This window comes from Equus przewalskii, chromosome 10, assembly GCF_037783145.1.
Source record: "Equus przewalskii isolate Varuska chromosome 10, EquPr2, whole genome shotgun sequence".
NCBI classification, from domain to species: Eukaryota; Metazoa; Chordata; class Mammalia; order Perissodactyla; family Equidae; genus Equus; species Equus przewalskii.
This window is the reverse complement of record NC_091840.1, coordinates 52,067,904-52,095,519: the sequence shown is the minus strand read 5'-3', so window position 1 is coordinate 52,095,519 and position 27,616 is coordinate 52,067,904. Positions and strand designations below refer to the sequence as shown.

The 27,616-nt window shown below is 40.6% G+C and overlaps 1 protein-coding gene across 4 annotated transcripts in view; it reads left to right on the top strand.

Moving 5' to 3' along the window:
• STX8 (syntaxin 8) overlaps positions 1-27,616 on the top strand; it is a 242,512-nt gene that overhangs the window by 14,504 nt on the left and 200,392 nt on the right. For all 4 annotated transcript variants that reach the window (XM_070561064.1, XM_008529293.2, XM_008529294.2 and 1 more), the window contains exon 4: positions 5,789-5,899. In XM_070561064.1, coding sequence (XP_070417165.1) covers positions 5,789-5,899 — 111 coding nt within the window. The remainder of the gene's footprint in view (positions 1-5,788; positions 5,900-27,616) is intronic.

Genomic DNA, 27,616 nt, shown 5'->3' with positions numbered 1-27,616 from the left:
AAAGGTGCCTGCTATGGCAGGCTGGATGTGAAATGTCATGTAGTACGAAAATGACTCCTAGAAGTGGCCTTCTGTGAAGCTTGGCTTTTTGTTGGGTTTTCAAAGGCAGTACCTTTACTACTTTAAAGGGAATGAAAAATTCTCTTTATAAAAAGGTTCAGTATCAAAAGGTGTTTTGGTGTCTTGGGAGAAGTCCTGTAGAAATAATTTTTTAAAGTACAAGTAACTTTTCTCCACTTTGTATTTTGGGGGAGAAAAGACAGGTAGACAGGTAGGTAGGTGGATAGATAGCTACAGCAATCACCGTTAACAGACCCGCATGAATGCGGCCGTTGAGAGGATGACTGAGCAGATTGTGGGCATCGCCCCTCGTGGCTCCAGTGGAGGTGAAGTTGTACTCAAGCACCGCACCTGTCTGTGCTGGTTTTCACTGGTGCCTGATGTTGTGAGAAAAAGAAGGGCAAGATAGTGTTTATGTCAGTAGAAATTTTCTGACTTATAGTATGTTACATTCTTTCTAGTTTTTGGTGTTAAAATCTCCAGGGTTTTTTTTTTTACCCTGATAGTAAAAATCGGTGGTAGTTTTGTCGGTCACTGTATTTTTGAATCTCCATACCTGGCAAAGTATATAATCGGTAACTTTATATAAGTCTCCCTCCTTCTCCAGTTTGTTTGGAAATATTTATGCTCCGTGAAATCCAAAGGCCTGGGCGCCGTTGGCATAGTGGGAACCACACTAGCTCTGGAACCAGACAGAACTGAGATTGAAGACCAGCTCTGCCACTGCTTCAAGGCCAAAGAGCAATTTAGCCTTTCTGGACCTTAGTTTCATGATCTGTAGAGTAGGAATAATCACACTTACTTTGCAAGGATGTTGTGAAAGTTGGAGAAAGTAATTTCAAAGCACCTCGCAGGACTAGACCTCTGTAGTGGTGGGTGTTGAATACAAGCTAGTTTTCAACACTTACTGTGTCACCTTGGATAAGAGACTTAACCTCTTTGTGCCTCATTTTTCTCATCTCTGAAATAGGGATAATAAAGGTACATCTGGGTAATAGGATCGTTGGGAGGATTAAATTCTATCCATAGAAGGTGCTTCCAATATAGTTAGTCCTCCTCGAGGAGTGGCTACTACTTATTATTTTTCAATGTTGTAAAAATTACGGCTACCATTGAGAATTTCCAGGTAGTCCTTCCTTTTGGAGTTTATAATCACGTAAGGAGATTGTATCAAAGCGCACAGACAATGATAGTATTAAAATAGTACTTGCAAAATGTGATCAGTGCCTGAGGAAGGTAGGGATGTGGCCTGGTTCATAATAGATTTTCGATAGAGTTTGTTAACTTAAAAAAAAAGATGACATACTATGTGAGCCAGAAAAATCTTCTGGCCTCTAGGACACTTTGTAACTGTCTCCTTGCGTTTCTTCTGTTAGGCACTCAGGAGTAATTATCTGCAAACTTCTTTCTTCTCCAGAGCAGTTAATTCACAAGTAAGGCTTGCCTAAATTCTTACGCCTTCTACCAAATAAAGACAGTCCAGGAGCTGGAGTCGGGGTGGGCATCTATGAGTCCAGCACCGTCTTCGCTCCACTTCATCTTAGGTTCAAAGTGCTTATCAGGTGACAGCAGAGAAGCTGGTCTTAAGTCCATTGGTAATATGAAATCAGCGTCCGATTTCATTTACAGCCTTACATCTCCATGAATTGGCTATTGTTACATGTAAAGTCAGCCTAGCCAATGACAAAGTGCTATGGTAGTTAGAGCTCCCTTTTCCTTATTTGTCTGTTCTCTGACCTTCCTTGCTTATTCACCAAGTTGATGAAAGAGGAAATCCTAGCATTGGCCGCTGGCTGTGTGCCCTCTTTTCTAGTTGTCCTTCCCTACCCTATTCCCACTCCCACCAACTACCGTGAGTCCCCATACATGCAGTATGATCATTGCCGGGATGATTCTTTGACCTCTTGTTAACAACAACCCCTATATAGTAAGTGTGCTATGTAGAAGGGCCATTAATCTGTTTATGCTGCACTCCAACCCCACAATTCCTTATGCTCTGTTCCCTCAATAGATTAAAATGAAAATAAAACAAAGAGGTAGAGTGTTCCTAATTGGTTAGTTTTCCAGTTTTCCCAGATTTACAGGGAGTCTCTGGGAATGTTCTGAATCAGTATTACTAGTATTGTTATTGTTTCCAACAGGATGCTAAGAAGTGACAAAGTTAAGTGGGCAGTACTGGGAGCCTCAGGGTGGAGAAGCCCCCGGAGTGTGTGGTGTCAAGCCCAGCATGATGTGGTGGAAGAGCCCTGACCTAGAGCAGAAAGAGCAGGGCTCTAGCCCAGAACTACCATTAACCAGCCGAGCGACTTGGCCACACGGGGCCTTAGTTTCCTGGTCAGGAGGACGAGAGAGTTGGATTAGGGGGTCTCTGAGGCCTCTTCCAGCATCAGCTGTGTGATTCTGTTCTTCAGTTGCTCGTCTACAAAACGTAATCGCCAAGTTACCGCTCTTGAAACTGACGTTCTTTGAGTAAGTCAGTCCATTCTTAGCTAGTTTGTCTGTAACTAGTGTCTAAGTTTTAAAACTTGTCTTTATTATTTTTATTATAAAAAGTACAGTATTTCTACCTATACACTTCTTATTGTTAGTTTTTACCAGTGACTCTTCTGTCTCTTCCTCCTCCCCGTCTTATTCCATCTCATTCTTTACAGTTAACAATATTGATTGTGGGTACTTGCCATCCCAGACTTTTCTAGGCATGAACAAATTACATGCATATAAATATAAATTCTTTTGACTATAAAGGGATCATACTATACGTGATTCTGAAACTTGTTTTTTTAATTAACATATGATAGTCAAACAATACAAAACGTTCAATGAAACGCGTCTCCGTCACACCCTGAAATCCCCATTCCCGCTCCTTAGAGATAGTTGTTTGTGTATCCTTCCAGAAATTTTCTGTGTATAAAAACATAGATATGTCTGTCTGATTTTTTTTTTTAAATCAGTGAGAGTGGGAGCATACTGTTCACTGTTTATCTCTTTTCTATGCAGAAAGGCCATTAATCTTTTTAAAAAAGAAGGGCTTTTTTTTTGGTTTAACACTGTATTTTGGAGATTATTCCATATCAAATAACTCATGTAAACACTTAGTAAGTGCTCGGAAATGTTAATTATCATTATCATCAGTACATAAAGTGTTTCTATTCTTTTTTCTTTTTAGGCTGCAAGGCGTTCTCTTATATATATCTGCTAGTTCTGTATTGATGGACTGTAGGACATGTCCAGTATTTGGCTGTTATAAATAATTCGGCAGTGAACAACTTTGTTCCTAAGTCTTTGTGGAGATGTGTGAATATATCTGCAGGAGAAATTCCTGTGGAAAGAATGTGCCTTTTAAGTTTTGTTAGATATTTAGAAGGCAATCTGGCGGTTCGTTGAACCTGTTTACATTCCCACCAAGAATGTCAGAGAGTGCCTGGTTCCTCCGAGCTTTCCAAAACTTCCTTGTTGCCCTGATAGGTGGAAATGATACCGTTTCCATTGGCGTTTCTTTTACCAAGTGTTTTTCTGTTTGATTAGAGTTATTAGTGTTTCTTTTTTCTGTGCTCTGTTATGTCTTCCGCTTTTTTTATGTGCCTCAATTTGTCGCTCGTCGTTTCATTTTGCAGATAGTTTAGGTTTTTGTTTAGTCAGATTTATCTTTTCCTTCATGGCCTCTATGTTTTCAGTCTTGACTGGAAACATCTTTCTTCCTCCAAGGTTAGTAAAAAGTTCTCTAATGTCTTCTTATAATAATACTTCTGTAATTTTACTTTTTATGTTTAAACCCTCGAGCCAGTTAAATCTGTGCTTAATTGTAACGTTGGGTTATAGTTCAGCTTATGTTTGCTTGGATGGTTGGGTACTGAAAACCACAGGTTGCCAGAGTAGGTTGAGCACAGAACATAAGACGAGGCTAGTTAGTATTGTGATATAATTAAGTTTCCACAATTTATAATTCCCATTTTGTCCTGTATAATTCATGCCATAACTTAGGTCGTCGTTTTTTTTATTTCTGAGCAGCTTCTTTTAGATAGAAGAAAAGTCTTCTGCTTTGTTGACAATTTACCACTAATTTGAAACACATCGATATTTATTCTTGACATTACGTTGATCAAAGGGCTAATATTCGGCCCTTTTATTAATACAGAGGAAGTACTTAAGCTCACTGTTTCTTAGTTACAGTTGCTACTTCGTGATTCCTAAGATGGGGTCCTTAGTGACTGTAGTCAAGGAGGAAATGGAAAAGCAAGGGTAGAAATTTTACTCAGGAAAGCCTGGCATTCTGGAATGTTGAGAGAATTTATTTTTTATTATTGTTTTAATATTTAAAACCACTAACACTGCTTAGCTGCTTTGGTTTGGGGTGTTTATGATTTTATTAACTACTATCTGTTACTGGGGAAAATTTTTATGGATGTATTTACTCTTTTCCTAGTAAGCCAGCTCTTTCTATTCAAAATTAGTAACGAAAGTTGTGTATTCACAGGGCCATTGTTTTCCCAATTGATTCGGCCAATTTCTCAAATTTTGGGAGCCTATATGCAGTGTTTGGTATTCCTGTTTTAGAAAGGAAAGTGTCTATGACTCTAAAGCAGCAGTCTCACTAATGTCTTACTGTCCAGAGCTAGGTAACCGTGGCCGGGGCAACTCTGACTCGCTCGAATGTCAGCTCTAATAAAACGAAAGCCATTTAATAAAAGAGGGAAAGCCAAATAAAACCCAGTGTGTTGAGGTGGCTGATTTTTGTGCTTTTTATGTCTGTGTCAGGTATGTCCTTCCAAAAATATTCCTGGGCTTCTCCACTTATTCTTTTTATGGCAGAAGTTTTCTCCATCAGCATTTCCTTTGTTTTTTAAAATGCACACATACACTCTCAGCCTGGAAGGACTAATGTCGTTTGCTTCAGGAAAGCTAGTTTATAAAACTTTGGATTTAGTCCTGATTTGTTTTTTTAACCATAATTTGTGAATTGTGTTGGAAGAGGTGTTCGAGGTTATCTGGCGTCACATATGATGAAACGGATCCCAAAAGGAGCAGTAACTGGTTCAAGGTCATAGTCGGTGGTTAAAATAGGACTGAAAGGCTTTGGGCTCCTAGTTTAACATGCTTACGAGAATAACGCATGAAAACGTGATTATTTCTCTGTAATTTTCTAGAGTTAAATATCATGCTGTGTATTTAAATAATGAACTGACGGTAGCTACTTTTAGAGCAAATCTGTTGTGCAAAGTAGCACTTTACAAAATATATTCCAGGTGTGTTAATAGGTGTTAACATGGAAGACAGCAATATAGAGAACATTTTTTACCCCCTTTTTTCTTTTTTCTTTTTTTTTTTTACAGCGTATCTTAGGGTACTGATGTCTAGGAAAATGCCCTGGACCACTGACCACCTATAATTCAGAACCTAGCGAATCACTGAGTCAGATGGTCCTGTTGACAGGAATAATCATTCAGTGTTGGTCACTGGGAGGGAAAGAATATTCACCTAGTATATTTCTCAACGAGGGAGCTTGCGTGGGAGATCTAATGTCAGTGTTTAACTCCCCCTCCTGTGGCGCTGTCAAGGTCCTTTACTTGAAGGATCAGGTCAGAGCAGGAGAAGAAAGGTACAGATCTCTTCTGGATAGTTTTGATTAGGGTCTGGAACAGTCACAACTGACTTGGAGAGCTTACTCAATAACGTAATAGGTAAAATGAGGTAATTCACCCACCGTTGGACCTTAACAAGATGTCTGCAGAACACAGCTTGAAGGAGACCGAAGACAGAACCTGTTGGATGACCTTGTAACTCGAGAGAGACTACTTCTGGCATCCTTTAAGAACGAGGGTGCAGAACCAGATCTCATCAGGTATGATGTTTTCATTTACAGGGATTACGTGATGGGAGAAGATTTATTTGCAGAGATTACAGCTGTTTCTTGAGTGCCTTAATTTCTCTAACTAGGAAAATGTATTCTGTTCATTTCTAGTGTTTGACTATCATTTTCTATTCAATTTAGTTCTCTTTAGTTGTCCAGACTTAGTAGACTGGGTGTGAACAGCTGAAGTCTATCTTGGGGGAAGAATATTTCGGTGGAATATAGATAAAATCAGAAACTTTCTTTTGTATTCTTTGGTTGAGCTTTCTGCTGTGTTAGCTGCCCTTTAAACTCCTGAAGTCACGCATGTAGTTGTCTGTGTGGGAAAGTGAGTTTTTTTTTCAGTCGGCATGGTGAAGAATTGTGTCCTTGTAAGCCTGCAGTCCATGGCTCACGGGGGTGGAGACGGCAGTGGGATTCTCCTGCCCGTTCTTTGCCAGTGAGTGACTCAGTCTACAGAGTCGACAGCTTCTCTGTACCTGGCTCCGTTGAAGACCTAGAGAAGTGGTCCAGCCTTCCAAAGTTGAGGTTAATGAACCATAAGTTGTTACATCTTTAGAATTGGCCTCCTCCCTGCTTCCAGAACTCCCTTAACTTCATTCTGGGAACCATCACAGAAGAAAGTGAATTTAAGATAGGAACTCGCCTCTCTCTCTTCCCCACTAGGGATGGTGCTTTCCTGGTGGAGAGGCAGCTTGTTCCTGTTCAGTTCCTAGTTGGGAATAATATGGCTTCCCGACGGCAATGGTTTTTGACCTTTGACCACACATTACTAGGCCCCACCTCAGACAACTAAATCTGAGTGAAGTGGGAGGGCGCCATGGGGTGAGGGTGGGGGTGGGGGCCCCAGGTGATTCTGATGTGCAGCCAGGATTGCAAACCACTGCCCTAGGGCAAGTTGAAGAGAATAAACCAGTTTCCTGTTCGTCCAAGTCTTCTCAGGAGCATGTAATCCAAGATTTTTAGAAAGAAATTACGAAATACAGAAAGTTAGATGAAATCTTAAGTCATTTCTCTGGAGAAATAAAACCAAGGAGTCAGTGAGGGAGGAGTCATGTCCTGAGCAGGGTTTGTGAACCAAGGCACACGTGGGCCTACGGTGGGCCGACTCGCTGTGGTGCCCCACTTCCCCAGTGGTGTGTGGTCCCGCATGCAGGGGTGAAGCAAGTGGATGAAGGCGCTGATCCGGGGCTGGTGAAACAGAGCAGGGGGGCAAGGGAATCCAACGTGAAAAGTAAGTACCGTCTGTCAAGAAGGGCCTTTCCATTGAAGGAAGAGGTCTTTTTAGTCCAGAAATTAAATAAAGGCATAGGCAGGAGGGGGAGCAAGTTTCACAGGGGAGTGGGGGCCAAGTAGAGAGGTGATGGTCAGCGGGGGAGAAAACATTTACGTACTTCTCCTCTGCACTGGTGAGGGTGGCCGCTGTGACGAATAGTGATAGTTCCTGTTTGATAGAAGTCTGCTGTGTGTCAGGCTGTGCTTATTGCTCTTCATTATCGTGTCATTGAATGATGTTGAAGGGGCCAACTCTGTATTAGGTCTGTGGGTTCGGTTGTTATTTTGGTCCCCTCTTGCTTGTCACCCCTTTTCTCTCCCGTGTTAATCTTTGTATCCTTGGTATTCGAATTGCAGCCTGTACAGGAGCAGGGTCAGCGTCACCTGGGAGTGTGACGGAAATGCAGGATCTCAGACCCCGCCCCAGCCCCACTGAATCGGAATCTGCATTTTAACAAGATCCTCAGGTGATGTGAATGCATGTTACAGTTTGGGAAATGCTGCTTCAGATCATTTGTTCTTAACTGTGGCGCTTTGCATCACAATCACCCGAGAGACTTATAAAAAAGAAAAACTGAAAAAAGAAAGAAGGAGAGAAAGAAAGGAAGAGAGAAAGAGGAAATACGAGTGTCCGGATCATATATGTGTAGAGTCTGAATTCATAGTCTGGCGAGAGGCCTGGGTATAGTCGGGGAAACCCCTCAGGTGATTCTGACAGGTGGCAGGGTTAGAACTGTGGCTTTCTGTCACCGTGCACTTGTGAGGAGAGCTCACAGCTGACATCTGCTGTGTGTTTTCTATGTTCTATGTTCCTTTGTTCGGGAGATATTTATAGCATTCCATTTTACAGAAGAGAAACTGAGACTCAGAGGGGCAAGTAACTTGCACAAGATTCTGAAACTAACCCGTCTCAGGGTTTGGATTTCCCCTAGATCTGTGTTTCTTCAGATTGAACTCTTAATTTATGCCATAAAAACAGCTGGACTAGGAGTTAGAAGGACTCAGCTCTGTTGCTTGCTAGTCACTCAGTCATCTGGGCTTCAGAATCGTTGACCTTAAAATGAGGCCATGAGTTCTGCCTCCTTTTCATTGCTGTTAGCCTCCCTGACAGGCTTGTTCCATGTGCGGCGCCTGCTCCTCTGCCCTCCGGGTCTCCCTTTCCAAATCTTCTTCTGCCCCCTTTCCTCAGTGCCCGGCTTGCTGTCTGTCATCTGTTAGCAAACAGTCGCACGTGAGTCCTGTCAGTGGCATCCATGGCTGGCAGTGACTTATCTTCCGGAGGTCTTTGAGCTGAAGCCTCCTTGAGCCCAAAGTAAATTAATTCATGGGAGAATTTTAGGGAATTGTGCAGATTAGTGGGAGAGGCCTGCTGAGATCTCTGAAGTCTGGTACTAGGACTGTCTCCTCCTCCTCCTGTGTTGAAGGCTGATCCACACGGTGGGCCTAAGGGTGTTACCTACTTGTTGGTGAGTGGCTGAGGTGGCGTGAGGACAGAGAGACCAGACTGAGGAGAAACTGTGAAGATAACTAAAGTCCTCAAAGTTTGGAATGATTAGGTAACCCACTGGGCTTATTTACACACTCTCAAGATGAAACTGAGGGAAGCATATATATTGTTGTGTCTTTTTTGTTCAGGAACAAAAGTCTAGAGTAGTTCAGAATATGCTTCCAGAAGAATTCTGTTTCAAAGTGTGTAAGCACGGTAGAGGAGAGGTGACTCCTGAGGAGTGATTTGAAGAAGCAAAGATGGACCAGCCAGACAGGCGTGGTCCTTTCCGGGCGGTGTGGAGTCTGGCCAAGAGTCAGCACCCAGTGTGGCACTTGGATACTGGTCACCGTAAGAAAGTAAATCACTGCAGGTAAGAAGCAGGCAGAGGGTGGTAGGTGGCCTGGAGGGAGGATTATTGGTGAATCTTTGTTGGGCTCGGATTGCCTCAGACCCCCTGTGCCCACCCTAACAGGAGCGTGTCTGCCTGTGCCTGTCTGTTAGTTTGCTAGGGCTGCCCTAACAAAGTACACAGGCCGGGGGCTTACACAACAAAGTGTGTTTTCTCACAGTTCTGGAGGCTGAGACCTGGACTAAGGCATCATTGGCAGGTTTGGTTCCTTCTGAGGGCTAGGGCAGAAGGATCTGTTCTAGGCTTCTCTCCTTGGCTTGTAGATGTCCATCTTCTCTGTCTTCGCATCTGTTCTTCCTCCGTGTGTGTCTGTGTCTAAATTTCCTCTTCTTATAAATATACCAGTTATATTGGATGAGGGCCCACCCAAAGACCTCATTTTAATTTAATTACCTCTTTAAAGAACCCGTCTCCAAATATTGTCACCTTCTGAGTTACTAGGAGTTAAGAGTTCAACATACAAGTGTTTGTGGACACACAGTTTGGCCCATAACTGTCCAAAAAGTGCAGGTCCTATAGACATTCCAGAAGAATCCCATCAATGAGAAAATGCATACCAGATAAAACCATTCTCAAACACTATGTAGAAAAATCCCTGTGAAATCTGCTCAAAGCCTATGATGTGAATGCCCAGACAGGATTGACTTAACTCGTTGGGGAGGATAGCACCTTTGCAGACTTACTGCAAGCAAGCAGTAAGTGTACGGTTGAGCGAGTGAGTGACTGAATAAATGCTAAAGTCAGAGTAGATTGCCGGAAGTAGATTGTCTTAGATTTGAGGTCAGAGTTCCTGGTCTTTGATTTTGCTCACCTGACTTTGTCAGGGTGTTGTTTTTGCCCTTTTTTACCCCTAATGCCCACACCTGAGGCCTCCCCTTCCATCCCCAACTTCTCATACTCTAAGAATTCTTTTGCTTGGACTTAGCCTTCTGAGGATCTGAATTCAGTTGTAGGCATGACCAGTTTCGGTTAGCAGTTCGACCTTATCCACCTGCCTGCTGACTGTCAGGTTGCCTAGTCATTTCTGATACCAACTGTCAGGGACCTTTCAGCTCTCTCTTTGGAGAAACTCATTCCCTCCTCTGCCTGTCGGTTTCTCTGGCATCTCCAGTGACTCACAGAGATTTCCTCAGTCCTCCCTACGGTGAATTCTAGTTCTGGGCTCCTCCAACATTTTTGTTTGCTTCTGTAATTCTTGATATCAGTGTGGGTTGTTTTTTCACTGTGGGGGGTAAGGGGGTGGTGACACGTCTTTCCCTTAGGTTGTGACCCACAGAAACACATTGGCCAGAAAGCCTTTTCAGAACTTTAAAATGCTCTAGACATGCTAACTGTGGCGCGTTTTGTCGTTAATGACCACAGCACATTCACTGTTGGGGAACCGGGGTTAATCTGCTAATCAGGATTTCAAAGCCCCGTGATAACTGGCCCCAGTGCCACAGGATCAGTTTAGCGACCAGGACTCACTTGAACCTGCCGGGCCTCTCCGTCCTGAGCCCTTCCCTCCTCCGCTCTGTCCTGTTGCCTTTGTGCCCTCCTCCCTCGCTCTCACCCAAACCCTTTGCCTCCTCTCTCTCTCTTCCCCATCCTTCATTCCCAGGAGTCCTTCAGCCCCTCCCTTTCCTCCTCTTATGTGGCCTTATTAAGGAGAGAAGAGTATTGTCAAACTTCAGTTTGGATTAGCATTTCCTTTAAACAGACATTAATGTGGCAATCACATAATTGAATGTGTAGCTGTCATGTGACAGCATCTTAGTTTTACCTTGCGGATTACTGATCATTATTCTAAAGCAGTAAGCCTTGATGTGGAGCTTTGGTCTAAATAAGCAATGGTTGACTAATTTAGGGCACTTGGAAACTTGTTAAAGAAGTCTCTGTGTAACAATGTCTCTTAGAAGAAGATAAGCCAGGACTTAGAAAGCAATGACACAGCTTCTGATTTAAAACCTGACTGCCCTTTATATTTGAGAGCATTGCTAAGTCTCACAATTAGTTAAATCTTTGTAAAGAGAAAAAAAAAATCACTGCATACTCCACTGCTCTGTGACCATCTCAAAGATTATGTGATTAACTCAGCTGTAGTGGGTGGCTAATTGGCTAAGCTTTAATCTTCACACCACCGACTATATGGAGGATTATAGGAAATAGGAAGTTATTTCGAGGTTGAGATGGTAGTTGTGTGTCAGGAATGGTATATTAACAAGCAGGCCAGTTGTTAAAATCCAAAGAAGATGATAATGAAATGTTCACATTTTCTTAAGAGTGTGAACTTTAAATTTAATTTCAGATATTTACTTTTTCTTTGAGCTGCTAAAAAAAGTATGATACTTCCAATTTATTTTCCATATCACTCTATTGGCAGCCAAGATGCGCAAAAGAAAAATTTATGTTAAATGCTCCATTAAAGTACTCCCTCCTCCTCTATTTTAAATATTTGAATGTTTTATTTCCACTTAAAGCTTGGTTTATAAGAAGCATGATTTGTATCTGATAGTCCTGAGATTTCCTAAAGGATCATTGATTTATGCTTTATGTTGCTTAAAGTTAGGGACACATGACCAACCTACTCTTCCAGAAGTAGGACCTTGCTAAGGAGTATACACCTGCATCATTAGTCTAATCGTGTGAGACAGCGGATAAGCCGTAATTCCTTATTCCTTTTCCTTCTGCCCCAGAAAGACGTTCACTTCCTAGGTCTACTGCCACATAAAGGATGTGCTGAGATCAGTAAAGCTTTGCTTCTCTCTCTCTCAGTGAGCCCAAGGATAGTTGAATCAAGGCTGTATTGAGTGCAACCAAGAATGTTAAATTTCTCTGCTAATTTAATGAAAAATAGTTGAGGAAGCGAAAATAAGATAAATAGAAACCTTCTTTCTAGGTAGTTAAGTGCCTACTACGTGTCAGGGACTGGTACTGGGAATGTAGTGGCAAAAAAGCCAAAACAACAGAAAACACCTAGTTTTTGCATTTGAACTATGTACAGTTCGGTGAGCGAGACAGACATGAATTCAAGAATCACACAAATAAGTAAAATAAATTCAGCAGAAAAACATACTGCACTTGGAGAGAATATCAGTGGGAAGCTGATTAGCTGGGGAGGCTGCGTGGTTTAATACTTAGTTGTTTTTCTTTTTTCCTTTTTTTGCAAATGTATGTTTCGCTTCTCCGTCTAGATTTTAAATACCTTGAGGACAGGGACCAAAGCCTAGCACAATGATTAATAGATCTTTGCTCAATGAAAATCTTTGTTTTTTCTGTCTCTTTCCTAACACCTGGCAGAGCTGGCTGTGTAGTAGGCACTCAGCAAATTTTTGTTGATTGAGAGGTTGACTGAGTCAGGACGTGATAGGCAGGGCGCTGGTAACTGAACAAACTGGGCATCTCAGGGCTTTACCACGTGAAAGCTTTTTTTGCCCGCATTGTGTAGTCCGGTGGTTCTCCAGGACAGCTCCCCTCAAACAGTGACTCAGGGATTCAGGTTGTTTCCATGGTATGGCTGTGCTGTCTTGACACGAGGCCTGCATGTTCTCTATGATGGGAGAAGAGAGAGGGTGTGGAGAACGCACCCCTCTTGTATGCTCTGGCCTGGAAGTTTCACACATATAGCCCATTGGCCATAACCTGTCACAAGGCTCCAACCTAACTGCAAGGGAGGCTGGGAAATGTAGTCTTTGTGCTCAGGAAGAGGAAAATGAAACGGGGCTTGGTGAAACATATGGCCTTGTCTCTGCCTCACTGATTATTTTGGGCAGTTTGATGGAAAGGTAAGTAACTTTGGTACATAGTCAGGCTACTTTCTTAGCCAGCGAAGATTAGAATCAGAAGTTAATAGACGCACATGAGGTGGCCTGAGAGGTGACCCTGATGGGGTTTGTTCATCTTTTATAATGCTCATTCTTCAAGAGTTCAGTCAGGTAGGGGAAACATAAAACAAAAAACCACAAGACAGAGAAATTAGGTGCAAATGGGTATGCACAATGAAGACTAGAAGGGGAGGTTGTGTCTGCAGCCCCCGGTCAGAGGAGGAGGACTAAGTAAAGTACCTAAAGGAAGAAGGAGATGGTGCTCATTCTCACTCCTCTAACCAACCAAGTGGGTGCCTGGGTTAGCCCACTACACTAGTACAGTGGTTAGGATGCCCTCAGCCGCAAGTAATGGATAACCTACTCAGGGCGGCTTCAGTAAGGAAAAAGATCCTCATATATAAATTCCAGGTTAGAGAATTGAGAGAGTTGGTTAGTTCCGCAGCCCAGTGATGCCGTCACGGATCCAGGTTCTCTCTTCGTTTCGTCTTCCTCGGAATGTGCAGACTGACTCTTCCCATGGTCTCAGAATACCTGTAGCAGTTCCCAGCCACACTCCAAACAACAGTAGGACAGGAAGGAGGATGTATTTTGCATAAGTAATACATTCACTTGGCTAAGAAATTTAAAACACATTTAATAGTTTTCAGTGGAAAGCTTCCTCCTGTTGTGTCCCCCAGTCCTCGACGTAAGTATCACTGTTAATAATTTTTGGCATTTCCTTCCAGGGTTCTCTTAAGCATATGCCAGCAAATATGAATATATTTACTTATTTTCCTCCATCTTTTACACAAAGGGTAGCATATTATATGTACCATTCTACAACATTCTTTTGTCATCTAATCATATATCTTGGAGCTCTTCTCAAACAAGCATATAAAGTTTTGTTATTCATTTTTATAGCCTAATAATATTTCATTGTATGCGTGTCCCATAATTTAACCAGTCTCCTATTATTAGGAGTATTTTGAGTCTATGACATTACGTATACTTTTATGTGTATACATGTATGTTTAATACACACTTTTTTTTCTGTTACAAAAATATAGTGGTGAATAGCCTTGTATGTAAGGGATTTCACGTGTGTGAAAGTCTGTCTCTAGATAAGTACTTAGAAGTAGTCTGGCTGAGTCAAAGAATATATGCATTTATAATTTTGATAGAACCAACTTAGGCTTGTGCTAACAATTTATATTGAGTGCCTATTTCCATATCGTTTTTCCCAAAGAGTGTTATTAAACTTTTGTATCCTATTCCAATCTAATATATGAAAATTGTTTGTTATTTCTTAGTAGAGTTTTATGTAGTTATTATATATAATTACAGTGAACCAAGGTTATAAAGAAATTCTCCTGTGTTTTCTTTTCTAGTTTTTTCATGATTTTATTTTACAACTGTTAAATGTTTGATCCATTTGAAATTTAATTTGGTGAAGAGTATGAATCCTACTTTTTTCCTACTTGGCTACCCTATTTTTGTGACTGACTATATTTTTTACTGAGTTGCCCATGTTTTCTTCACAAATTTTGAGATGATGATATTTCTCATATAGTACGTTCCCATATGTATCTGAACTATTTCTGGACTTTGTAATGAGTTCCATTGGTCTCTCTGTCTACTCATTTGCTAGTACCATACCTTTTAAAATTTTGAGGCTTTATTATAAGTTTTAATACATGATAGGGCTAATCCCCTCTTATTTCACTTCTTTTTTAAGAGTTTTACTTTTTTTTTTTTTTTACACAAACTCTAGAATCAGCTTAATCTAGTTCCAAAAAAGGAAGGAACAACTGGTTGCTTTTTAAAATTGGGATTACATTAAGTCTTGAAATTCTGTATGATGTTGAATCTTCCTATCCAAGAACATGAGATATTTTCTGTTTGTTCAAGCCATCTTTCAGGTCTTTCAGAATGTTTTTTTGAGTAAGTTGTACACATTTCTGGTTAAATTTATTCCTGGGTGTTTTATCTTTTTGGCTGTTGTTTTAAATTCAATTTTTCATTCTGTCATGCTTTTTGATTATTGCTGTTTATATAAAAGCTGTTGATATCTGATGTCTGCTATTATAAATACTTTAATTTATCTGATTGTTTTTAATAGTTTTTCTGTTGATTCTCTTAATTTTCCAGTTATTTGTTTTCTAAGAACAAGAAAACACCTCCTAGAAACTTCCCAATACACTTTGGCTCAAAGTAGAAATAGGCTAGGATTGTATCACATGCCAAAAACCATAGGGAACTGGAGTTGCCGTGGTTGGTTTGGTTTATTCAGGATAGATATATCCCTGAGCTGGAACTGAGGATGTGGTCACCTTCCCTGAGCAGTGGAGCCTTGAACAAAGTCAAGGTTCTGATAACGAGGGAGAAGAGACGTGAGGATGTTGGGCAGGCACGCTGGAGCAGCTGCCTCAGCTCGTCCCTGCAGCTCTCTGAGCAGCAGCAACTCTCTTCATCTTGAAGTTTCTTCCGATGCCAGAGACTCAGGGTTCTTCACTCCTATAACCTCAGTAAGAACCTTCTTCTCCTGTTCCTGAAATCCCAGAGGAGCAGTAGCTCCCTGGCCTTCTGGGTTCTGTTATTTAGGCTCAAATGAAACCTAGATAATTGCTTTAAGTCTCCAATTCTCTTTTTAAAGAAGTGGGATATTTACACCTACCACCTGAATGCTTGATGAGGGTTAGCAGAAGTGCTTCTGAAGTACGGTTCAGTTTTAACTGTGACACATTTATACAGTTTCATAGAGCTGGTTTCTTCTGCAGACAGAGGACCTTGTGCATTTTATGTTAATTCTTGTTTAATTCCATTTTCAGAGGGAATAGCTTCTGACTTTGTCTCCCATTCTGGAGAAACGCATTAGGTTAATTTGGTGCATAGACTAATACTTAGTATGATCAGAGGGAGTATTTGAAATAGGGACTGACCTGAAAAATCTGGACTATATGTTACCTCGGCACATTTTTTTTTCCTATATTAACTGCTGGTCTGATACCAACCATGCACTGTGTACAATGACCATGTTTTCTTGGGGAGAAAAACTGGATATGTCATATGACAAGGTATTTTTTGTGACTGACTCTTTTTTTTGTGGATGAGGCAGTTTGGTTGATGGTATTAGGCCGAGATGTCGATACTTTGGGATATTCCAGTGGTTTATGGGAACTTATAAAATTTTGCTTTCAAAGAATTGTTTAAAACATTAATTTAACTTTAAAGTGATGTATCACTTAGTAAACACTCCAACTGTAAAAAAGAGTAATGAATGAAAACTGAAGCTCCCTCACACCTCTGCCATGCGGGCCCATTTCTTCCCCAGAGGCGGCCGCTTCTAACCGCTACCTACGGATCTTTCCAGGGGGACTCTGCACGTATACAAGGATACACACACACATCTCCAGTCTCTCTCTCACCTTTTTTATTTTTTACCATGAAGTATGGTATAATATGCCCTCTTTACTATGCATTATTTTTTTGCTTAACAATATATCTTGGAGATTATGAAACAGAATGTTTAAACCAGGACTCTTAAATATCTTGAAACTGTCTCAGAACTTGGCAAAGTAGCTTTTTGAATTTTTTCGGTTTTGTACGTCCTCGGGAGACTGATTATCAGTTGAAGGGATCCTTGTAGTCATTTAGCCCAGGTTTTTTTCTCCATGGGATTGGAAAGGAATCTCTGTTAGCTTCCTTTGGAAGCCTGACTTCCAAAGAGAGACTAATTGTGAAGAGATTTTTGTCCATTTGGATGGTTGATCTAGCAAGTGAAACCAGAGACTTTGAGATCTAAATAAATGTGAGTCGTTGCCATCTCATATTGTTGATCGAGTCGACAAAGGTACCCAGTGATTACCATGTGCAGTGTAATACGGCATAGTCTGTCTGCAAGCAGCGCAGCACCAGATCGGAAGACTCAGAGACGTCAGTTCTCTCAAAATTGATCTATAGACTCAGAGCAAAGCCATTCAGAGTCCCCAGCTGGTTTTTTGTTTTGTCACTTAAGAAGCTGATTCTTAGGTTTATATGGCAATTCAAAGAGCCAAGAAGAGCCAAGGCAATTGTGAGGAACAAAAGGCTTGAGGACTCACATTGCCTCTCATCAAGACTTACTGTCAAAGCTGCAGTGCGATGTTGGTGCAAGGACAGGCAGATAAATCAGTGCAACAAAAGAGAGGATCCAGAAACAGTCCCACACGCACACTGTCACTTGATTTATGGCAAAGGTGATGCTGCAGTGCCGTGGAGAAGAGATGGTCTCTTCGATAAATAGGTCAACTAGATATCCATATGGGAAAAAATGAATCTTAGCTTCTGCTGTCACCCTCCATAAAAATCATTTCCAGAAGAATCGTAGATCTGAATGTGAAAGATAAACAAGAAAGCTGTTAGAAAAAAAAAATAGAGTATCTTTATGACCTTGGGATAGGCAAAGATTTCTTAAACAGGAAACAGAAAGCGCTAATTGTAAAGGAAACACATGATAAGTTGGATTTCATTAAAATAAGAAATTCTGTTTATCAAAATACTACAGAGAGTGAAAGACAAGCCACAGAATGGGAATCTACATCTGCATGCATCTGACACAGGAGTTGTATCCAGAATATATAAAGAACCCCTAAAAATCAAAAAAAGGCAGACAACCCCTAGAAAAAATAGGCAGACTTGCAGTTGGACTTCACAAAAGAGGATATCCAATGACTGATGAACATGTGAAAAGATGTACAGCTTCACTAGTCATCAGGAAACTGCAAACTAAAACCACAGTGTCATACCATTGCACCTACCTGAATGGCTAAGATGGAAATGACAGACATGTCAAGTGTTGCTAGGCTGTGGAGTGACTGGAGTTCTCTTATGCTATTGGTGGGACTGTCCGTTATACAGCCTCTTTGGAAAATTGTTTGACTGTATCTCCTAAGACCGAACTATAGAGAAGACATGTACAAGGCTGTTTATAGTAGCATTATTCTTAATAGTCCCACGTGGAAACAACCCAATGGCCATCTACACTATAGTGGCTAAATACATTATGGTGTATTTACACAGTGATCCCACGCTGCAAATGAGAAGGGATGATCTCCAACTACACACCAAACTATGGATGAAGCTCACGAACTTAACGTTGAGTGAAATGAGCAGACAGAAGAGTACATACTGTATGATTCCATTCTTATAAAGGCAAAACGTATTTATGGTGTTATAAATTGTGAAAGTAGTTCTCTCTGGGGGAAGTGGTGACTAGAAGGGGACACGAGGGGTCCTGGGGTTCTGCTAGTGCTCTGCTTCTTGCTCTGGGTAGTGATTAACTGGGGGTGTTCACTTTGTGAATTACCTTTGAGCTGTACACTTACGGTTTTTCTGTTTATATGTTCTACTTGAACTTAAAAACATGTATGTAAGTATGCATATACATATGCATTTTATATAATACACATGTATATTACATATACACGTATATATGTGTATATGTATATATGCTTGTATATGTAAGTATACTTATATATGCACATATGTATACATATATGTAACTATAATATATAAAAAAGTATTTATATACTTATAAGTAAACATATATGTGTATATATTACATACACATATATGTTTACTTAGTTTACTTACTAAACATATATGTGTATAACTATACATACATATGTATATATTTACTTACGTGCACAGACACACACTCTCACTCTAAGAGCTATGACATGAACAGACCACAAGATGGAGATGTAAGTCAATAGAAGGAGAAACTTACTCAGATTGTCCCAGTTTCTAAATTTTGAAAAGTTAGGGTTTTTCTCCCTTGAAAGTGAGGAGAGGGTGTTAAGATTACTTGTACTTCCTAAATTTAGAAAAGGAATTGTCTCACCTTTCACTTGTCTCTGTAATCTTGTCCTTCTTCCTCTGTAATCTTGTGTAACTGCAACCCTGTTTGTCATAAAACTTCCTCCTCAATGACTCTCTGTAGACTTTTGCCCCATTCCCAGTCTCTTTATTATTCTTGTTTCTCTGTGTCTTTTATCTTCCTTCCTTGCCTTTTCCTTTCATATCTTTCTCTTCCATTGCTCTTTTCCCCTGGAAGAATATGTTTGATTTTGGCGTTTCTCGATTTTAGTTTTTGTTTTCCATTCTTAGTTTCAAAAGGAGAGGGATGCTTTTAATACCTCTTTCTAATAGGCTCCACTTAGGTCGTCTTTTCCTTTTTGGTTCTTTGTTCCCATCTTGTGCTCCCTTTCCCTGCTCCCCCTCCCCATGAGGAAATGACTCATCTTTCATTGGATATAAAACGAATTATCAACACAATCCATGCTCATTTTGACAAGTCAGACCATGCTGAGGTATACCCCAAAAGTTAATTCTCTTTTTCCCTTCCCTTCCCTCCAATGCCATTCTTCTAACATGACCAACGTTAACTGTTTGGAGGGTTTCCTTTCTCACATCTATCTGTGCTCATACAAATATGTACATAAGTTTGTTTTCCTTTCTTGTTTTTTAATGAAAACAGAACTGTACTCCATATATTACTCTCTAATTTCCTCTTTATTTAAATTTGGACATTCCTCCAAATCAATAGATGTAACACATTCTTTTCAATAGCTACATTATTCGATAATATAAATGTGTAATCATTTATCCAGCCACTCCCCATTTGATGGATATTGGGTTGTTTAGTTTTCTGCCGTTACAATGCTGCAGTAAATATCCATAGTGAGTGTGGCTTCTGTTTCTGTAGGACGGAGTCCCCACAGTGGGGTTACTGGGACCAAAGGTGTGGATGTTCAGATTTAACAGGGAGTGCTGTGTCTGTTTCTTACAAGCTGTGCTTTCCATTCCTTCCAGCAATGTATGTGAGAGCCTCTCTCTCTCCACCTTAGCTGTCAGTGGATGTCACAGAACTTGTGGGGTTTTGCTGATCTAATGGGTGAAAAATGATACCTTGTTTTGAATTGCAGTCCTTAACTACTGGTATAGTTGTGACTTTTGGCAGGGAAAATAGAAATATTCCTTACCCCAGCATGTAGTAATTTTAAATTATAAAAAACATTTGGGAATTGAAAAAGGAGGAAAATTCCAGTCTATGAATAAGCAGGAAGGAGGAGGAGGAGTTCCCTGTATTCACACTGTGTTGTAAGTTAGTTATGTTGATTTTTTAAAAAGCCATGTAATACTTTCCAATTGTGCTTTTTGTAAGTGAAAATTTTTAAGAAACTGAAAAAATTAAAAGAATAATTTTCTATTTCTCCTTCCTCCTCTTCTCTATCCAGCACTTTCATACATATTATTTTATTTGACCCTCAGAATAATCTTCAGAGGTAAGCAGAGAAAGGATTACTTTTTTGGTTTACAGATGAGGAGACTGATTCTTAGAGGAGTCATTGTGCCCGAGATTCATAAATGGCAGAGAGAGAACTAGAACTCAAGTCTTCTTGTCCTTTGCCCTGAGTTTGTCTCTCGGGCCTTTTCTCGCAATTTTGGTATCCTCCCATGGTTCCCTTGTAGGAACCATCACTTGTTCATTTCTCACTGGCTTTGTGTACTTATCTTCTTCATATTCATTGTACCACTTTGTAGACAGTGTCTACCTCCATACATGCCAGCAGCAAATGGCTGACTTTGCATGTGTAATTAATTCAGTGGCAGGAACATTAGAAAACCTGGGTTTGAATTTTGACTCTCCATTTCTGTAAACTGAAGATAATCATGACTTCTCAAAATATTGTGAAGTTCAAATGCAATCAATATATGTGAAGGCATACATTAATGCCTTTGTAAAGTGCTTTATAAACATCCCTGAACACTTGGCTGTCACTGATTTTAGCAGAGGGGAATCCAGAAGTGGCCTGCCATTTGGAGAGATCTTCCTATCCTGCACAAAACAATTAGAGAGCAATAGATAGTTTATAATTAAGTGCTAAATTGTGTGTTCTGGGCCATAAATGGTCTTGGAGATTAGAAAAGGGAGAGATCCATGTGAGGTGGAGGAAGTTGAGAAGACTATGAAAGAAATGAGACTTGAGATAGCCTTTGTGGAGTGAGTAGAATTCCCATGCTATATATTTCCCCTCTTACTTGTGTCCTTTCTCTAATCCTACTCTTTCTAGACCAATAATTTCCATACCAATCTGCATATTGGTGTCCAGCTGGTTGCATAAAAATCACCTGAGGGTGCTTACAGGTTCCTGGGCCTTGCTCCCAGAGGAACAGGATGCCATAGTTAAAAGCATATGTGCCTGTCTCATTAATTTGAGTTTTTAGATATGAATTAGATTGATATAATAAAAAGCAAGGTTATTGAGGTGAAAAATGATGACCGTGTAAGCGATTGTTGGCTTCTGTGCATCTTGAGTGTACATGCAGTATTCATGGACACCATTAAACAGTCTTGTAATGCCAAATTTGGATTTTTGTCCATCAGCTGACAAACACAAAATTCTACTACTGTAGAATTTTTTTTTTTTAAGATTTTATTTTTTTCTCCCCAAAGCCCCCCGGTACATAGTTGTATATTCTTCATTGTGGGTCCTTCTAGTTGTGGTATGTGGGATGCTGCCTCAGCGTGGTTTGATGAGCAGTGCCGTGTCCGTGCCCAGGATTCGAACCAACGAAACACTGGGCCGCCTGCAGCGGAGCGCGCGAACTTCACCACTCGGCCACGGGGCCAGCCCCAACTGTAGAATTTTCAACGCTGTAGACTGTTTAGTTCTACTCCCTGTCAGCCAGTAATTTCATTTCACTAGACTTACATCTTTGTCCATAGAACAGTGTTAATTTGCACAATTAATTGAATGTTTTAGTGTGTTTTTATTTTATAAAATAAGTGAGAATGGTAACAAATATGCTCGTTAAGGGGGAAAAACAGTGGAGTTGAGACAAAGATGGAAATCAATGGGCATGCCAAATGCCTAAATGCAAATTGTTAACCTCGTTGAGCCCTCATTGGATCTGTCCCTTAAAAGTGTTTGGTTGTGAAGAACAAAGTGGAAGAAGATGTAGAGAATTTGTTATTGGAAATAGAGCCAAAAAGGAACATTCTCGCAACAGAAACTCCCTCGTAATTTGTGAGCCTATTGTTGACTTTTGCTCATTCTGTCTGAACATGTTTGTAAGAGTGCGTAGTGTAATAAAGTAAGGAGCTGCTTGTAATCAATGGTAATTACTAGATTGCTTAACGTTTACTTTGTAGTTGAACTTCAGTCGCTAACCAGCAGGTGGCTCTCAGTCACCATAAATTTGGCAGAGCAGCTAATTCATCTTTCACTTAGAATTCTTGTTTCCGAGTATCATCCCTCCTTTCCCTCTTCTACTTTTTAGCTATTACGACAATCACACTTAAAGTAAAGAATTGTTCCTTTTGGTTTTCTTTGCTTGGTTTTAGATTGCCTGAATGACTCTCAGGAGTAGCGCACTGGGCTTTCTCAAATTCAGGTTGGAGGCCAAAATAATGACTTCTAATGACCTTTTCCACCTTGCATTTCTGTTTTTCGGTTTTGAAAATTTTGTTTTTAATTTGTTTGTTAGGTTTTTATTTATTTATTTATTTATTTATTTTATTTATGTTTTTTATTAAGATTATGATAGATTACAACCTTGTGAGATTTCAGTGGTACATTATTGTTAGTCATGTTGTGGGTACACCACTTCCCCCTTTGTGCCCTCCCCCCACCCCCTCTTTTCCCTGGTAACCACCGATCAGTTCTCCTTGTCTATATGTTAACTTCCACCTATGAGTAGAGTCATATAGAGTTTGTCTTTCTCTGTCTGGCTTATTTCGCTTAACATAATACCCTCAAGGTCCATCCATGTTGATGCGAATGGGACGATTTTGTCCTTTTTTATGGCTGAGTAGAATTCCATTGTGTATATATACCATATCTTCTTTATCCAATCATCAGTTGCTGGGCACTTAGGTGGTTTCCACGTCTTGGCTATTGTAAATAATGCTGCGATGAACATAGGGGTGCATGGGACTCTTAGAATTGCTGATTTCACGTTCTTAGGATAGATACCCAGTAGTGGGATGGCTGGGTCATAAGGTATTTCTGTTTTTAACTTTTTGAGAAATCTCCATACTGTTTTCCATAGTGGCTGCAACAGTTTGCATTCCCACCAACAGTGTACGAGGGTTCCTTTTTCTCCACAACCTCTCTAACATTTGTCACTTTTGGTTTTGGATATTTTTGCCAATCTAATGGGTGTATCTTAGTGTAGTTTTGATTTGCATTTCCCTGATGGTTAGTGATGATGAGCATCTTTTCATGTGTCTGTTGGCCATCCTTATCTCTTCTTTGGAGAAATGTCTGTTCATGTCCTCTGCCCATTTTTTGATCAGGTTGTTTGTTTTCTTGTTGTTGAGCTAGGTTTTTATTTTAATGTTAAAACTGTTTATTGGTAAATTTAGCCAGCAATGAATAGGGAAAAAAATGAGATTGGTTTAAAATTAGAAAAATATTTGATTGTGGTATATTTTAAAGATGCTACGATGAGAATGTCCTTGGGTGGTATGTAAGTTAGATATTTTCCCTTTTTGAGTTCTTATTATTCTGGACTAATACACAAGAAAGATTATTCAGTTTAACAACAAAAAAATTATTTTGGGTATTTACTTTGCAAGAGGCACATTGTTAGGCATTTATGGTCCCCGGAGTATCAGCTCCCTGAGGTCAGGTGTTGGTTTCTTGTTCACTTCTAAGCCCCTAGATTAGTGGCTGTAACAAAGAAGGTACCCGGTAAGTATTTGTAGGAAGAATGGATGGACAGATAGATGGACGGGATACAAAAAGAACAGGACAGAGTACTGGTATTAAAGAAGCTAGCCATCTAGTAAATATGGCTACAAGTAGCCAGAGATCCGTAGATCGTGATCTTGAAGGAGCAGTTGTACTTTGGGGTTGTTCTTAGGAACTGTGTTGAAGTTTGAGAAAATTCTGAAAGGAAATGAGAAGTTTCCCTTTTCATAAGTTGTGTCAATTCCCCAAGTCACCCATTTTGGAAATTGTTACCCCCCTGTATATCCAGTCTATTCAGCAATACTCATGGAGTTTTCATTTGAGTCGCTGTGGGAACTGTCCGTTGCTCACTGTTCTGTTGTCTTGTCGTTTCCCCTCTCCAGACTCCCATCACCTCTGCCTAAATTACCCTAGCCTTCTAGCCTGCCTCTCTGACCGCAGCCTCTCTTCAGTATAAGCCAGCCTGCATATTGTTGCCAGATTCTGTCTCTAAAGAATTTATGTCAAAGAATCTATTTCTGATTGAAATTTGAGCCTCTGTGCGTCTTTATATTCACAGAGAGAAACTACCAGAAAAAGTTTTGAAAAAAGCATTACCCTTTCGTACCGTAGCAGCGTTTTCACATCTAGAAGCAAGTCTAATTACAAGGCTTTACGGGCTCGCTTCAGTTCCCTGACACCCTAGAAACGTCTTCCCTCGTCCTCACTGCAGACCTCGCTGTGGTCTGTGAATACTCACACACTGATTATTTTTTCAAACAAAACAAACATTTTATATAGTCACTTTGACATCTTTTTGAAATGCTAAGAAAAGCTCAAGAAAGCTACTTCTTGGAATTCGCTGCTTTTTTCAGTTCTGTACTCAGTTGATAAGAACGCCCTCCCTATGAACTCTAACAAGCTTCAGCTACATTTGTCAGCAGACAAACAGGGATCATCTGTGCCCCTCTGCTCAGAGACTATCATAATTTAATAATGCACATCATTTGCTTTTTGGGGTGAAAAATATTTTTCTATCTGTAGAAGCAACTGTGAAACTTTGGCAAAATCTTCATAAGACAGATATCTAATCTATTTATTAATATGGCACTTACTTGATACATTCCACTTATTAGATAAGTTCCATCTTGAAAGAACATGGATAAAAATTATTGATGTATTTTTAAAACCTTTCAAGCCTATCCTAACCTCAAAAGCACGGTATTTAGCATTTCCTTTCTTTAATTTACTTTTCAAAAGGGAAACACTCCTTCATTGTCCTTCCAAAAGCAGGGTTGGGCTACAAGGTGTTGTGATGGAATTCCCTTTCCAGCAGTATTCTCTCCATCTGCTTGGACAATGTCAGTCTTTGCTGCTAAAGTTTTTAGGTTTTCTTTTCTTCTTGTTTTTTTAAATTTCTGAAGATAAAAATGTTAAGTACCCCTCTCATTTTGTCTCTCTTGCGTAAAAAGCTCGGTGGTTTTCCTAGTTCTGTTTCATAAACATGTCCTGAATGCTTACTCTCTGGCACACGCTGAGGCGCTGTTTTCTTGGGACTAGGGATATAAACATGACTGTCCTGTCGCCCCTTTCCTCACAGAGCTCATAATTTAGGAAGGGAGACAGATGAGTAAATAACTACAATCCTGCTTGATAGATGCCACGTCGGAGGTTTCGAGCAAAGTGCCAAGGGAGCACCAAGGAGAGATTGGTTCAAGGGAGGGGGTGGGGATGGGGCTGAGGAAAGACTAAACAGCAGAAGTGACATTTGAGTTGAGCCTTAGGGGATGAATAGAATTTTGCCAGATGGACAAAGGGGTGGGGGCGGGGACCCTCCAGACTCATACAAAAACATGAGAGTGTGAAAGTTTGTGCCTTTGTCTGAGAAGTGGTGAGCAGTCTGTCAGGCTGAAGGAAGGGTAGGATCTGGAAAGGGGTATTGGGAGATGACGTGGCAGTGATCACTGGGGCCATATTGTAAAGCTTAAACTTGATCTGTAGCTTCTAGGGAGTCATGAAAATTTTTAAATAGGAAATGTTATGGCAAGACCTCTGTTTTAGAAAGATAGTTCTGGCAGCAGAGTAGAAGATGATTTCAATGAGGGTGATGGGAACAGGGAGACCAGTCAGAAGGCTATGGCCATGTTCTACGTGAGAGCTGAGGAGGGTCTGAGCCAAGGCAGTGCCTATGGGGTTGGAAAAGAGGGCATGGACTTGAGAACCACCTCTGAGGGAGGCCTTGGTAATTGATGAGTTGTGGGAGAGAGGGGAAAAAACGGTTTGGATGACTTGAGAATACAGTGGCGCTGCTAAACAAAATAGCGTAGGGGACGAACAGCTTACAAGGTGAAAGTAATGAGTTTGATTTTGGATATATTGACTTTGGAGTGGCATACACATGCAGTTGGAGATTCCTAAACAAAAAGCCATAAAAGCAGATAGAGAGCCTGTGGCAAAGTCTCATGGGTGGAGATAAATTTGAAAGTCTTTAGCACAGTGGGTTTCCATCAGGATGAGGGGTGGGAGGACAAGCCTTGCCTGATTTTGATTTTAACTGGGATTTCTTTTTTAACTACTTAAGTGCCATTCCTTCCCTCACCCCTAGGTTCTGCTATTGCCCTGCTAGGGGAGGGGTATGCCCCTCTCCGACCCCCAGAATGACTCATAAGAGTCACTGCCATAAGAGACCCCATAAGAATCCACCTCCATAATGACTCAAGTGATGTGTCCTATTTCATTTGTCTTGGGGCATAAAAAGTGTTTAAGCACTGCTAGCTTCTGTTCTTATAGCCTGAAATCACTGGAACAAATAAAATTGCCCAGAGAAAGACAATATAGTCAAAAGAGAAGATCTAAATAGAATTCCTGAGGAACACCAATATTTAAGGGGCAGATAGAGGAAGAGGTACCTGCAAATTATAGAGAAGGAACTGTTAGTAGGAGAGAGTGGTGTGGAGGAAGCCGAGTGGGGAGAGGTTTCATGGATAAGGGAATAAGTTAGCTGTGGCAAATGAGGCCTGAAGTGAAAACTGGGAAGAGATTTGGCAGCAGGGAGGTTATGGGTGGGAAGAGTTTTAGTAGAGTGATAGGGCAGAAGTTGGATTGCAGTGGGTTAAAGAGCCAACTGGGAGGGTCGGGAAGTACAGCTGATGAGCATAGTTCATTCTTTAAGGAAGTTTGGCTGTGAATAGGAGAGGAAGTCTTTGCTTGGGGATTTATAGGATGTGGAACAACTAGTGGAAAGCTAAAATGATAAAATTCTGGAGGAGTGTGAGGATGAAAGGGAGTGGGAGAACAGACAGAAGTTTACCATGCCTGCCTACCTTGGCGTTAATTCTAGATCCAGCTCTCCAAATTTCACCCACTCTCCACTCTTATCCCACGTACGTGTATAGCACACATTCCCTGCCCTGGATACATCATTCATGTTTTTTCCCTTTTTTTGGAATGCCTTACACCGCCCTCCCGGCCCCCATAGCTAAACCTTACCCGTTCTTCAAGGCTGTCTTGAGTCTCCTTACCTTTGTGAAATCTTCTCTGAGACAGCAGAAAGAAAGTGTCTTGGATTGAGTTAGAAGAGGTAGGTGGAACCTTTAGCTCTACCATTAAGTGTGACATTGAGAATGTCACTTGATGTCTCTTTACCTTGGTTTTCTTGTCAGTAATGCCTGCTCTGACTTACACACAGGCTTGCCTACAATTCAAATGGGATAACGTTTACGAAATGCCTTTGAAATTACAAGACACAGCACCAGTGTGTGATACTATAATTTTCTGACTACTATTATTTATTTCATTCATTCAGTTGGTTTTTGCTGAATAAGTTAATTCATTCAATATTTTTCTTTCAGTGCCTGTTATGCCAGGATATAGTGACAGTCCTTACCCTTGTAGAGGTTTTAGTCTAGTGTGGGAGACAGAAAATAAACAAATATATAATATGTAACAGCTGGTGGTTTAAGTGCTATAAAGAAAAATGAAGCCGGATAAGAAGGAGGGGGCTAAGGAGTTACAGGAGAGGGTAGTGTTTTA